The sequence below is a fragment of the Botrytis deweyae genome (assembly GCF_014898535.1).
Source record: "Botrytis deweyae strain B1 chromosome Unknown BDEW_049, whole genome shotgun sequence".
Lineage (NCBI taxonomy): Eukaryota > Fungi > Ascomycota > Leotiomycetes > Helotiales > Sclerotiniaceae > Botrytis > Botrytis deweyae.
The window spans coordinates 213,079-227,802 of record NW_024066256.1 but is presented as its reverse complement, the minus strand read 5'-3'; the positions used below and the strand labels follow the sequence as shown (position 1 = coordinate 227,802).

General features: G+C 43.8%; 6 protein-coding genes across 6 annotated transcripts; 3 read left to right on the top strand and 3 right to left on the bottom strand.

The window, feature by feature from the left end:
• Positions 1-353: 353 nt before the first annotated feature.
• On the top strand, positions 354-566 carry EAE98_011553 (uncharacterized protein; the record flags this gene model as incomplete). The annotated part of the gene is made up of 1 exon (XM_038959175.1): positions 354-566. The coding sequence occupies one exon, from the start codon at positions 354-356 to the stop codon at positions 564-566; it is 213 nt and encodes a 70-aa protein (XP_038804529.1).
• A 1,268-nt stretch (positions 567-1,834) lies between these two features.
• On the bottom strand, positions 1,835-2,833 carry EAE98_011552 (uncharacterized protein; the record flags this gene model as incomplete). Its single annotated transcript, XM_038959174.1, has 1 exon — positions 1,835-2,833. The coding sequence occupies one exon, from the start codon at positions 2,831-2,833 to the stop codon at positions 1,835-1,837; it is 999 nt and encodes a 332-aa protein (XP_038804528.1).
• A 649-nt stretch (positions 2,834-3,482) lies between these two features.
• Positions 3,483-4,701, bottom strand: EAE98_011551 (uncharacterized protein; the record flags this gene model as incomplete). The annotated part of the gene is made up of 4 exons (XM_038959173.1): positions 3,483-3,901; positions 3,956-4,179; positions 4,228-4,292; positions 4,342-4,701. 4 exons carry the CDS (start codon positions 4,699-4,701, stop codon positions 3,483-3,485), a joined length of 1,068 nt encoding a protein of 355 aa, XP_038804527.1.
• Positions 4,702-5,406: 705 nt separating this feature from the next.
• On the top strand, positions 5,407-7,693 carry EAE98_011550 (uncharacterized protein; the record flags this gene model as incomplete). Its single annotated transcript, XM_038959172.1, has 6 exons — positions 5,407-5,493; positions 5,554-5,754; positions 5,809-5,987; positions 6,040-6,209; positions 6,265-7,583; positions 7,652-7,693. The coding sequence occupies 6 exons, from the start codon at positions 5,407-5,409 to the stop codon at positions 7,691-7,693; spliced, it is 1,998 nt and encodes a 665-aa protein (XP_038804526.1).
• Positions 7,694-10,751: 3,058 nt separating this feature from the next.
• On the top strand, positions 10,752-11,852 carry EAE98_011549 (uncharacterized protein; the record flags this gene model as incomplete). The annotated part of the gene is made up of 1 exon (XM_038959171.1): positions 10,752-11,852. One exon carries the CDS (start codon positions 10,752-10,754, stop codon positions 11,850-11,852), a length of 1,101 nt encoding a protein of 366 aa, XP_038804525.1.
• A 1,385-nt stretch (positions 11,853-13,237) lies between these two features.
• Positions 13,238-14,453, bottom strand: EAE98_011548 (uncharacterized protein; the record flags this gene model as incomplete). The annotated part of the gene is made up of 5 exons (XM_038959170.1): positions 13,238-13,374; positions 13,457-13,537; positions 13,596-13,679; positions 13,736-13,862; positions 13,911-14,453. The coding sequence occupies 5 exons, from the start codon at positions 14,451-14,453 to the stop codon at positions 13,238-13,240; spliced, it is 972 nt and encodes a 323-aa protein (XP_038804524.1).
• Between the last annotated feature and the right edge of the window lie 271 nt (positions 14,454-14,724).

The following is a 14,724-nucleotide window of genomic DNA, read 5'->3' as shown; positions in this document are numbered from 1 at the left end:
AGTAGACTGTCTCATATATCTTAGGTTTTTAGAGGAGAGTGTCTCCTTCTCTCCCGTCGTAGGTTTTAATCTCTTGTTTCTTTCTCTCTGTCTGTATATCGTACACTGTTTGCATTGTCGGAAAATCGTGCTACTACTTGCCTTCTGTTGACCGGATCGAATTCTCCACCCTTTCGAGATAATTGACAATTAATCATTTAAAATTTTCACATACAATTGACATCGATCAAGTCCATCATTACTATCCTTCCGAATCACACATCCGCCTAGCTTGCCGATTCAAGTCTCGTCTTCAATCTTGGACCCTATCCTCATCTCCATACTCAATCTTTACGGAAGCACCATAAGCGAAAATGGGACAAGCATTCTCTGGACCTAATGCCTTCAAATGGTTGAGATTCACGCCTAAAGCCACCGCTGTTCTCCAAGCAAACCCATTTCTTTTCGTCCAGTTGATTCTGGTGTTGATTGGATTGAACGTGTTGGGTGGAATTGCGTTTTGGATTCACTACGAAACAAACAAGCCATATGCGAAGCCGAAAGTTAAGAAGGATGCGAAGAAGTAAAAAATGGTCCTGGGGTGGGATGGTCACTCGAGAGAGGTGCTGTGAATGGCGAGGCATTAAGGGCTCTGCATAGCGGAATCGCAGGGAGGAGTTTTGGGATTCGAGGAGGAGCTTGAGTGATATGAGACAATTCGACGAAGAATATGTGCTGGGCACAGGATGGATATGGATATGCTATAAGATTGACGAATAATATGTGGAGTAGTTGGGTCTGGATGGAGAATTCTGGGATATTGGCCGAGGGAGAATGATACCTATATGTTTGGTTTTAGGTGGGTGGCTGCTAGAATGGAAAGGTTATATCCTGATGACGTTAGTTGTTTATACATTTGCTTCTCGAGTGTTTAGCATTCATACATCATTTTTTGCTTTCTTCGCCAAATTTCGAAATGTAATGCAAAATAGAATATCTTCTTTCTCCATACCTTCATGTATGACATTGCTTAGTGTTCCGTGTTTGCGTGCACGCATGCCATCCATTGAGAAACCAAACCGATGGCGTCAGGTGTATGTATCCTGCAATATCACTTCTCCAACCCTTCAGCTCTACTGTCAACTGAGTTTCTACGGGTGAGAATCATAGGATTGGGGCTTCAGACATGCGTGTTATATCAATACTCATATATGTATATCGTTTCATACACCCACCCACATTCGCATCATCTCGGCTTTCGTTTCAAATGCATGTATCCATCCAATCTCAATTATTCAAACACATTCACGCATCTGCGTTTGACAGAACCCTAGAACACGTTGATAATACTTCAATTTGAACACTCCAAATTTAAACATCCAATATCCATCCTATTGAGCTCCAATATTAATATTACTCTCGTCGTACGTTCTATAGCCAGCTGTTCATTACTGAAGATTGAGATGTCAATCTAGTATATTTCACTCGAGATTTCGGCGAAAAGTTCTTGATTGTCTAGAAAGGTATCCTATCTTGAGTGATACTGCACAACGACTTACCAGTGGAATACCCGTGATTTACGATCATGAAAGATTACATCTCAGTCGGGACTTTAAAAGTCTATCACCGAGGTCTGTAAAGTTTGGATATCTCTGCGGCATTGGACAGGGGGATATTACAACATGATTAGTACATCCATTTTCATCCCCTTCACCTGTCACATCGATACGGGAATGGACCCAAATATCTACTTCTAGTGGTCAAGAATATTCTATTTGATAGTGAACGCTGAAGAACTATTAATCGCTGTTTCCGCCCACCACGTCAAATCATGTACATACTAAAGTTCTCCCTCCTATTGTAACTCTCTCTGTGTCATAGTCATAGCAAAATCCGGCACATCACTCCCGATATGCACAGCATCAGCCCATGGTAGTTTCCCCTGTAGCCATCTCCTCCCTAAACTCCTTTCATTCATCGCTCTGGCCATATCTTTAAGTGGCTGTGACAGGCGATCATTCAATTTACAAACCATATCCAATTCTTCAACAGCGTACTCATGTGCACGCTCCTTGCTTGCAATCTCCTGCCGTATGATCACGAGTTGTTCGTGCAACCAATGCATTCTCTGAGATATCATGCGTTCTTCTTCAGTCATGATTGGAATATCAAAGTGTGGACCATCCTTGCCGCTTCTTGGTAAACGTGCAGCTAAGGAGTGGAATTCTTGCTCGGCTGGTATGATTGCAGATTTTAAATATGCCACTTGCTTCTGTAGATGATCGAGTTCGAGGCATAGATCTTGGGTTGATTTTGTATTTTCATGTGCCTCTGGAAGCGCGGTCCTTGGAGAGAATCCATATGGCTGATCATAGCATTGGTCGAGATATGGCTGCGTGAAAGAATCGGCAGGGAATGTGCGGGAGATGTATCTCCTCGGTTTGGAAGTTTGTATTGTTCTCAGCTCTAGGGTCTTTTCTGGAGCCTCCCATATCTCGGATCTGAATTGTCCGCGATTCCTTCGAGAGCCAGTCTTGTTGTCAGGAGGTTGCTTGCCCGGTCTATGTGTGAGATTGAAGATGTTGTGATCTCCTCTCCATTCAGAAACTTGTGGGCACAACCCACGATCTTGAATGTTCGTGGTATTCAAGACTTGTTCGTTTGCCGAGTTATCTGTAGTCGAGATGTGTCCTAGGTCACAGGGAGGATATTCATCTTGTAAACAATATGGAGGCGGGGGCACTGATGATAGTAGACTACCATGAGTGTCTGGAGGTAGGCTGTGTCCTTCCAGTTCAGACCTATGTGAGTCTCGTCTGAGTGTTCTCACATCAAATTTGTGTTTGTCTGGCATGGCGATGTGGCACTACCAAGACCCAACTGCTTTTATGCGTATAGTATGATGGTGTGATTGGAAGAGATAATATAGGTTCCAGGGCTGGCTGCGGTACAAGCTTCCATAAGATGATAGCGATGGGGGATAAAATTCTATTATTCCGCGAAATATTTTGAAATACATATGTCGTTAATAGTCAAGGGAATAAGATGATCAATGATTTTAAAAGATGTGAGGTCGCTGAGTTTTTGATGAAAGGTGATGGAGAATAGGTGTGATGAAGTATGTAGAGTCAACTAGAAGTAGGATGGGAATGATGTCTGCAGTGGTGAAATTATTGTAATGGCACTTGCCAAACTTGCTAGTAAGGCGAATCTAAGGTGTAGGGCAGGAACATTACAGAAAGAACGGTCTTGGGAGTTCAGGTTTGCTCTGTAATACAAGGAAAGATGAATTTAAATAGAAATGAATGTGGGTTCTGAGTTGATGTACAGCGACAATAATTATAAATATTATGTTGTGACGATTCCAGGGAATATAATTAAATCTATTCTGTACGTTTTAAGCAAATACTCTCTCGCCCTTCTCTTGTCATTTGCCTATCCTGACCAGCTGTTTGAAGTTGTAAGGATAGAAAATCGAAAGCTCATTTGGTACTGCTATCTGGTTACTTGCTGGCTGACACCTTTCTTCGATCGCCTTTGACGGCTGTGGCTGCTTTCTTCTCCACCTTGGTGAAAATTGGCCCAGTAGAAAAGATGTTAGGCAAGAATTTGCCAACCCGTGCTTGGTACTCCTGATAATCTGGATATTTCTTCGCAGTTATGAGCTCGGTCAACCAAGTTGAGGCCTGGAAAAGAATCAAGTACGACATGGCACCGGCAAATGTCCAGTTGAATAATACTTCACTAGTCCAGCAGCCCCACATATAGAGTACTACCCATATAGTCTGTTCAGCGGCGAAATTTGGGTGTCTGCTGAAGGACCAGAGACCAGAGGTCACAAAGCCGCGGTCGAGCGACTCTTGATCGAATCCTCCTTGTACCTTGGCGGTCTTCAAGTATTGTTGCTTCGCGGTTTGATAGTCTAATTTTGAGAAACATTAGCTATGCAACAGAAAAGATATCTATAATCACATACTCCACTGTTGTCCATCTGCAAAATACTCAAACACAACAAGAGTGATAAGACCTCTCGAGAATATCAAATCTGCAGTCGTCCACGGTACTCCATATCGTGCAGCTAAGAGCATAACATATGATGGCGTTGCAACTAGAAACAGCAGAATGCTTTGTGCCAATGATATGAAGACGATATTGAAGACGAAGAAGAGTGCTGGAGGAACGTTTCGTCGGACAATCTCCCTAAGAAGTGGTTAGCCCTAAATTCATACCCATCAAGGAGAGACATACCAGCGATAATCTTCGGATCCAATGCTATAGCCACCCTTTCTCCAGTAATTATATGTCAAGCGTAACTGTTGTTTGTCAGAACCAGATTCCTGAATCGAGAGGGGTCCTACATACACTCCATATTGTACTGAAAGCGAGGATATTGTCTAGTCGCCCTGTTGGTAGACCAGAAAGGTGTGCATAGATGGCAAAGTGGGCATTATATATGGTAGGCAAGATACTCCAGCATCTGTCGACTTGAGAATAGTTTTTGTTGACCTCCGAAACCAATAGAAATACAGGCGTTAAAAACAACGAGAATGCGAAGGCAGTTATGAGTGGATTCGTAGCCAGATAAAGATTTCGAAGCTCGGTAGGATTTGAATATGATTGAAGTACTTGCTGAGGTAAATCGTACAATTGTGGCAGATATGGCAAGACTGTTTTCGTGATGTTTGAACAATCCTCGATTGCTTTAATGACTGGCAACGCCATGCTTGTGGCAAGGTAATTTATCTGTTGTTCGATATCGAGTGAATCAAAGGGTGGTAGTTAGCTCTTTCAGGCGAACTTCGAATATATCCTCGAAGTTACAAAGAATTGATGTTTGCCAGAGAGGCGAAAGAGGTAGAGTTGACGGAGTGAATGGAGTGAAGCTTGAATTTTGAAGCTCTGGATGACATCGTTTTTCATTTAGCACTTAGCGGGGATATATGTACCGACATGGATTTATGGAGCTACAGCCAATGAACGAACTCGATGAGCCACGGCTTCATTGAATAATTGTATAAATACCTACCTACCTAGGTATATATAAATGCATAACTATTATGCAAGTCAAACGTCTGGGCACCTGCAGCTATTTCGTATTCGGATCCGTCCATTATAAAATCTCATCAACCTGGAATTGATGGCAACAGCACAGGCATCAATTTCTGTACATAATCTTTACTTACTGATACCGAGTAATACAAAAACTCTGTAAATAGGTAGTCTCATGATCCTCTTGCAAGTCCATACCCCAATAGATCATTTCTATGCAGCTGAGTAGCAAAACAATGCTTATAGACCAAGACGTTCGTTCGTTCGTGTCACAGAGGAAAGTATTATAAGAGCTTCATCCACAAGGCCTCGTAGACTTTGGAGTCGGCGATGGAAAAGAACAACACGTGAATGATCACGCGTGATTCTACTATCAAGATGGTTGCAAAGATTCTTTGCGTTGCAGAGAAACCTTCGATTGCCAAAGCTGTAGCTAATCATTTAGCTGGGGGCAATGCTCAAGCGGTAAGTCGCAATGTCAAATATTGCTACATTACAACTATCGTTATCTAACGATCCAATAAGGCAAATACTCGCAACAAATACATCAAGAATTACTCATTCACCTTCGATTTTGGTGGACAATGGGGTAATTGCAATGCGGTTATGACTTCGGTCATGGGGCATCTTACCTCTCTCGATGTTGCTCCAACTCACAAAGGTTGGACTGACCCTCCACCCCAAGAACTCTTTTTTCGAGCCAAGGTCATCGAATCTGTTGCTGAGGTGATTTGATCTCACCCTTTGCTGGGCAATTTTTCCACTGATGCATTTCCATAGGATAAGAAAGATATCGCACAGAATATCGAGGCTCAGGCAAGAGGAGCTAAGGCTCTTTTCATATGGACTGATTGTGATCGTGAGGGAGAGCATATTGGCGGTGAAGTGAGAGCTCAAGCACTCAAAGGCAACCCACGAATTGAGATCAAGAGGGCAAGGTTCAGTAATATTGAGCGAGCGTAAGTGAATGAATCTACACTGTGATTTCAGATTTGCAGCTAATTACAAAAGGCATGTAATTCAAGCAGCTAAAAATCCTGTCGATTTAGATCAACGTCAAGTAGACGCTGTGGCTGCTCGTATAGAACTTGATCTAAGGATTGGGTATGCATTCACACGATTTCAGACAACCAACCTTCAAAAGTTAGGAGGGCCACTAGCAGAAAAAATGTTGAGCTACGGTAAACAACTTCATTCCCATCTTAATGAGGCACTCGCATACTGATAGTGGTGTAGGTTCTTGTCAGTTTCCCACTCTTGGTTTCGTCGTTGATCGATATTTCAAAGTAAAGAACTTCGTACCCGAACCATTCTGGAGCATCAAGGTTACACACAGTCGAGACAATATGAATGTCATCTTCAATTGGAAGCGCAATCGTCTATTTGACCGAGCAGTTGTGATCATATTATTTGAACGTTGTCTTGCTTCAAAAATTGCTAAAGTCACCAAGGTACAGGAGAAACCGACTAGCAAGTGGAAACCTCTTCCTCTAACTACCGTCGAGCTGCAGAAAGCTGCTAGTCGTTGGCTGAATATGAACAGTCAGGTGGCGATGACTGCAGCAGAGAGCCTATACACAAAAGGTTTTATTAGTTATCCGAGAACGGAGACTGATCGATTCGACAAAGGTATGAATTTGAGAGCGCTAGTTGAAAAGCAAGTTCAAGATAATCGATGGGGACCATTTGCTCGGAATTTGGTAAATGGGGGATTTCATTGGCCTCGAGAAGGCCGAAATGATGATAAGGCACATCCGCCTATTCATCCTGTGACATACGTTGCATCCACTGCTTTGAGGCCAGAAGAAGCTCGGGTTTACGAATTTGTTGTTCGGAGGTTCCTAGCCTGTTGCTCAGAAGATGCTAAAGGGCAGGCAACTGACGTGGAGCTTGAATATGGAGAGGAAACTTTTCACACGCATGGACTAGTTGTGCTGGCAAAAAACTATCTGGACGTTTATGTTTACGAGAGATGGAACAGCAGTACAACACTGCCAAAATTTACCCTTGGGGAAAGATTTGAACCAGACGAGGCCATGATCACGGATGGGAAAACAACAGCTCCAGGGTATTTAACCGAGCCTGATCTTATTGCTCTAATGGACGCAAATGGAATCGGGACTGATGCAACTATGGCCGAGCATATTGCTAAAATCAAAGAGCGTGAATACGTGTTTACAAGGCCCAAGGCAGGTGGGGCCGCCGCCGGAAATAATGATGACAACACGCCAGCTGCAGGCCGAGGAGGACGTGGCGGACGCGGTGGAGGGGGTGGAAGAGGGGGTAGAGGGGGAGCTGCAGCTGCAGATGCGGGGGGCAGAGGTGGAGTGGAAGAGTTCATCCCGACTACACTTGGAGTCGCCCTAGTGGAAGGCTATGATAACATGGAGTTTGAAGTCAGCCTCAGCAAGCCGTTTCTGAGAAAACAGATGGAGCTTAAGATGAAGGCCATTTGTGAAGGACAGAAAACACGTCAGGCCGTTGTTCATGAAAGTTTAACGCAATATCATCGGGTGTTTCTTGACTCCACGGAGAGGTTAAGTGTTTTGAAAGCAGTAAGTGACATCATGACTCCATTCACACGGCCCCACCATCACCACAATCTCTAACATATATTGTTTAGGCATGTAGAAAATATGTACTTAATGGTGGAGCTGGGCGTTAGCAATACCCATTTGATTTTGGCTTGGCCGGTTGTTTGCAATTGATTGCATAATTAGCGTTCTCCATCCCATCTTCACGTCGATGTGTCGGGTCAGTCTATGGTGCTTCCTCGGCTTAACATGACGGACTGGGCATAAAAGTATCACAAAGAGAGAATTGTGCGGAACGCAAGCTTTCGAGTTATTTAACGAGATTGGACAACTCGAACATTGCCCAAGCATACAACAGTTTTGCTGTTCTTTCCTTCCAAAAGTCCGAATTTCGGTAAGCTCAATGTTTAAAAGATTGTGCGTGCCACTTCGCTACCCGTACTTCCCCGGATCGCGTACCTCTCTCAGCAACCTCTTCCTTGGAGAAGCACGATAGCATTCGAGTGGCTGAGGAAAGATGTATGAAAGTTGCATTAAATCTTCCGGACATGTGAATTTAGAAATCCCAACCTAGAAAACAATTGGAGTTTCGCCGGTTTCGCAATTCTCGTCTGGCTCTTCCGGGTAAAGTTCACGGAGTCATAGTGTAGTTAAGAAATCGTTATCAACTTATCAAGATATGATTTGTGGAACGTGGGGGATGGTACTATGGTAGTGGTGGTTTTTACCACACGAAATGGGAAATCTTTTATTACGTCTGTATCTTCGAGGAAAAAGTGGAGAAATCATCAACTACGAGTTTATAAGTCATGACTGCCAATTTGCCAAAGCAACAATTTGAGTTTACAATGAATACGCGTAGGATTTAGTGTTTTATACTAATGGTTCGAGAATGTCCGCTGATCAGGTACTGGCGTTGATGCAGAATCCAATGAAGATGAATTTGAAAGAAACGTGAATGGTTCTTCTCTCTAGGTTGTGCTTTTACAAGATACTAACCAAGGCATACGCAGCAGTCCTTACTCTTGGTATGGAATGGTCGGATGGTCCCTTAAAAGTCGATCTTTTGGGGCATTTTATCCGAGGCAATAAGCTGCCGTTTCCCTTATCGACTAGGAAAGTTAGGGTTGGAATGGATTGATTCAAATATTCTAGTGTGTGCGTGGAAGAATGAATGCGTGGTATGTACGGACGGACACTTGTTAAAGTCCGTCGATCACTTGGAGAGGGGGGCAATAGGGCTTTAGACGAGGGCAATGGACATGACAGCTAGGGTTTAGATACCAGATAACCTAGTTTTTGATACCACACATTGATATGGAAAGTTGTAAATTAAGGAATCCTTTGATCTGTACAGTGAGTTATTACCAAATGTTATTATTATTAGTATTACTGTAAAGGCTGTATGATGTTGATAATGTGAGGTAAGTTTCTTTTATCAGCATGTGCGGCTGGCTAGACACCTGGTTTCTTAATGCGCCACACGAAGACTCAGCAAAGAGTAGAAGCGAAAGTACAGTCAGGATAATGTTGGCAGAAAATCCTACCTAGTAGTTACCAGCTCATATGGATGAGATGAGGTAGATGAGATATGTACGAAGTCGTCAATTATTCTCCAAGGTGTTCCTACTTGCTCAGGTGAGCCCAAATGTATGCATGAGAAGATACTGGTATGACCTTAGTATTACATACATACCTACCTACTTACGCTTGGTATGACTTGAGCAGGTTATTTTGAGGGAATTCAATATAAACACAAATCAATATAAATCCGGTTTTCGATGTTAGTAATATCCTACTGCGTTCTGACACTCGTATAGTCAGAGGCAAAATGACAAAGTGCTGAGAGGAGGCATTGATTGCTTGCCTTTCCATGGGGACAAGCCCCCAAACCCCCATAGCTCGCTGCGCTCGATATCAAACTTTTGTGTTAGTTATCTAGTCTAGTCTGCCTCCACGGCAGTGGCCCTCGGAGAGCCAGCGGAGCGTCATTTCTTTGATAACTACCACCTACCACCAGTGAACTTTCTCAAATATCTAATACCTAGTACGTACCAGTGACTGTACCAGTGACTGTACCAGTGACTGTACCAGTGACTGTGCTATGAATGCAACGAGTATGATGTACACGGCAGAGAAGGCGCAGACCAGACCGACGTCTTGGGGATTTTCGAGACATTCATGGAAGAAGTTAATACCAGATGATGGATATCAACAAATCATAAATCACGAGGACTTGCATACTTCATATATCGATTTATGATTGGATACATAAAAAGATTGCATAACTCGTGAATTCTTAGCACACAGGGGTCTCCCTAGTTACTGCCACGCCTAGATTTGGAAGTTCTTGGTCTTGCATTTGGGATACTAGCGTGATGCTAATGTACTAGTGTGAGCACGCTAAGCCTAAAATGGGTATACCCTGTTTAAATCGATCCGGTCTATTCCACTGGATCATCCTCATGTACCTACACCTACACCCACTGGGTAGTAATTACCAGGTCCCCAGTCCTTTGTAAACACCAGAAAGGTGCGCAACAAGGTGCAACAACCAACTTCAAGGGAGAGAGAGAGACAGACAGACGGACAGACAGTCAGTCAGTCAGACAAAGACCAAAGCTCGAAATAATAAGAAACAACTCAAAAATAAAAATATACATTAATTCAATCTTCCCATATAAACTTTATTAATCTCTTCTACTTTCTTCAAATACATGTCGCCTCCTCCATTCTACTTTTATCTCAAATTTACCTCGCAGTCTGTCTAATCGCAATCGAGTTGGTTCGCTCTTCCTCTATAAACTTCACTCCCACTCCCACTCCCACTTGCTTGCTTCCATTTCCGGACCCGATCCATATAGCTCACTTATCTGTCGACGCCCACCATTACCTGACTCACTCTTACATCTTCTCAACAACTTCTTCCGTTTCGACGATAAGGTTCCCCTCCGTTCCGTTTGCTTCTTCAATACACGATCAACAGTTGCTTCGAATTAAATTACCAAATCATTCAATTCGCTTGCATCCTTTCTATCGCAAATCGAAGTGAGTCAGCCCATCAAGGTGTTGGTGTGAGATTCTTCTGAGTCACCCGCATGCCAACCCAACACGTCTTTTCGAGAAGATAAATACTAATCTTGTGTCGCGCACTTGTAGAGAAAGAAATCAACTGATCCAACAACGAAAATGGCTTCAATAGCTTCATCTGCTCGCAAGATCCCAACATCCTTCGGTCGAGACAGCTTAACTGCTGTAGCGGCTCGAAGTGTGCCTGTGGCCAATGGCCACCCTCTTCCTACTCCTCCGAACTCTATTTCTCCCAACCTACCTCCGCATGTTACCAAATCTTTTGGTACTCGTTCGCCACTGCCCCAACTCAACTTGGAGCATGTTGAATCCGACCTAGACTTACACGACGGAAGTGGAAATGAAGGAACGTCGGATATCGGATCGCCAGGATTGGATACCACTGGTGCCATTACCCCTAGTTTATTGGCTAAACACCACCTTCCTGAAATTCTGTTGGATCATGGCCCCCTTGCTATCCGGCACATCATGGGTTATCTCACTACTTCAGTCCCCGGCTTTTCTGGAATTCCTCCCGCGAAAGCTAGAAGACTTGTTGTGGGCGCTTTGGAGGGACGTGGCAATGGCGGTGAGGCTGGCGGTGTAAAAGGAAATGTGTTGTTCGAGAAAGTGGGTTGGGGCCGATGGGACGCGAGACTAAAGGGACATCCGGCAAGAATGGGTCGAGCTTTTGGAAATTCACCACCGCCGAGTCTACCAGATACCTATCCGATTGGGATGCCAATCGTCAACAACCAAGGGTGGTCATTTACGCGAACACGTCTAAATGAACCAGGGTCAAGTTGGGCGGGGGATTCGGCATTTTTCTCTCACGGAGATGATGTCTCGATGCCTGATGAGGCCGACAAAATGTCTTTGGATGGCGATGAGTCGGGCTCTTCCTCATCTGAGGTTGGAGACGACGTAATGATGGAGGACGACCCAAATGATGTAACAGATGAAGAGGACTGGGCGGCTGTTGGAGCCGCAGCATTGCGAGCAGCTTCTTATTCAGCATCTGGACCCTTCACTTCTGGGCCACTTCCACAAGTTTTCAATTCTCATCTATATAGGGGAGGGCTGCGTTCTGTTGTTGGACATTCCCTTCCAGCACCAGCACGAACTCACACCCCTAGCGGTTTCACAGCTTTGAACATGGCTTCTGCAGATTCTCAAGAACGAGAAGCCATTGAAGCACTTTTACGACTTGGTTCTGTATAAATTTCAGCATGGAGTTTTGGGATGGTTGCATATGGCGGGAATTAGCGTGAACCTATTGCCGGCGAGCATTGATCGAATTATTTATTTTTCAACACGCGAATTGACGATCTGATGGGAAACCGAAATGGGAAATGGGATATGCCCCCTCGCATCAGCGAGTACGGGAGCATGGCGTTTTTGATACTTTTTGTGGGATAACGGACGATGACCTTGAGCCTGTGCTAATCCTCGTGCGCTCGGTATCTCTGCCTCTCCACAAGCTTTACTTCTGCACATACATCCTTTTTATATTCAACAACTACTCCACTTACTTTACTGGAGACTTTGCTTTTTAAGTACAACGATTACGACATATTATTCAACATTCATACCCTCAAATCGTATCGACATTGACGGATGGGAGAAAAATCTTCACTCAAATCAATATAAAATTGGTTTTATTCACCTTTTGAACTTTTACACATAACTATTTTTAATATACCCTTGGCGAAGCGATATGAGCTAGAGCGAGAGATGACTGGACGCATCATTCTGGGAGGAGAAATTATGAGATGCTTGACGGGGAATGGAGGCAGGTGATTTTGGGGGGGAGATTGAAATGGCGGTCCAGTTTAGGAATTTAATTTTGAGCGCTTAATTGCAGTCTCGAGATCAGAGCTTAATGGACGAGTTTATTTCGCACGGTGCTTGATTGTGACTTGCTCTTCTATGCTGTAATGTGATGTGGTATGAGTGATGTTTGCCATGTGATTGGATTTTGGGTGAAGAAGCTGCGGACGAAACTTCACTTGTCGAGTCTGCGTACGCATGCATGATCTGGGCAGTATGGATGGATGGGATCTCGCTTCTTTTGTTCTTTCTGTTTATCTTTCCTTGCCTCCTTTTTATTGAGTGATGAAGATAGGAGATAGGAGATAGGAGATAGGAGATAGGAGATGGGAGATAGGAGATGGGAGATGGGAGATTAAGAATTATTGGTTTGAGAGGCTTGAGTGATGAGTGATCAGGGGTTGAGTGATGAGGGTTGAGTGATGAGGGTTGAGTGACTATATGGTGTTATGGTTAGGAGATGATTTTTGTTGTTATGCGGCAGTTGAAGGCGCTGGGGTGGGGCTTGAGATTCAAGGCGATTTGGATCTGGATTTGGATTTGGATTTGGATTTGGATTTGGATTTTGATTTTGATAGGGAATACAGTTGTGAAATGATCGTCCTAGTCATTCTCTACATTGAATAGTTCATTTTAAACTGCCTAATAATTTTATTCCAGATGCCTGCTACAAGTACAAGATGGGATTTGCTTCCGCTATGGGCTGCTAGAACTACCTAACCAGTAATAATACATATTGATAAGTGCCCCTTGAATAAGAATCATGATACCTTCTCTCAGATGAAAATGTCAAATTGCTGTCCCACCAACCTCTCGCTCAAATCCCATAAGCGAACTTGGTTGCCTACGCCTACTGCGTGATCTTGAGGTACGGGTCTGATTATGCAGTCTTGGAGGAATCCGCCGGATGAGTCTAGAGAGGAGTTAGTGGTTAGGGTTATGTTGTGAGGTCGTGTGGGGAAGTGGAGAGGAGACGAGAGGAGACGAGAAGATACCTGAAATGGATGGATCTAGAGCCGCGACTAAGGTGGTAGAACATCCTTCTTGGAGTGTTTTTGGAGGTTCGAATTCTTGGCCTGGAGGGGTGTCAGTTTGATATGCAATGCGTGTGGCTGGTGAATGGGGGGTATATACCGCCCGAAGATTCGGAAATTTGTTGCAATACATTGCTCCACATTTCTGAAGTGACATGAGCTTGGAGATTGCTTGTTGGGACGTCTGGGACTTTCGTTAACATTTGCTGGCCCTTTTGAAGAGGATTTCAAAAAACTCACATCCGGGCTGAAGGGCAAAAGATTGTATATTTCTATCCTTTAGTCTGGAGGCCAAAGTACTAGAGAACAAAACATTCGCCGTTTTAGATTGTGCATATGCTTGCCAAGGATCGTAGTCTTTTCCTTCCTACTCGTGATTAATACATGGACAGTTGGATTTGGGCAACATCCATACGTTGAAATTCCAATCATCGAATTGGACACCCCCGAGCTCATACCCAGTACTACTGACATTCACAATCCTCGCTTGCCCTCCTCTCCCTGCCGTCAAAAGTTTCTCCAAAACTAGATTGGTAAGTAGAAAATGACCGATATGATTACAACCGAATTGTAATTCAATTCCATCTTCAGTCGTTTGATAAGCTGGTACTGCCATTACACCTGCATTGTTAATCAGGATATCGATTTTTTCAACCAGGCTATTGATCAAAGAAGCGGCTTTTCTTATTGATTTCTGAGAAGCGAGATCGAGGGGTACAAAATGGGTCGTGATGGAAGGATTGAGAGTATGAATTTCTTTGATAACAGGAGAAATCTTGGCCTCTGAACGTCCAGCTAGAAGGATGATAGAAGGAGAGGCATGAGCAAGTGAGATGGCGGTCTCGGCGCCGATACTATTGGCTGAAGGACCTGTTATGACGATTGTTTTGCCGTTTATGAGTGAGGAGAAGTGCTGGACTACGGATATGCCAGTGCTGGAGCGTGAGAAGGCGGACATGGTTGAAAGACTGTAATCAATAGATTGCGATAATATATCAATCAGATATTCAATCATGCGCAAACAAACACGATGACAGAAAAGCAATGATAGACTTATCATAGCACGAAAGAAAGAACCATCATCATATACTCGTAATACTTGTAGCGAGCGATAACCCATTCTTGGCATCTGCATGATTGCAGCATATCGACGGCGAACAATTGAATATGGCTTCGATTTCATCTATATACCTGGTTTTCCACTTACAAAAGAAGTATTTGCTGATCCT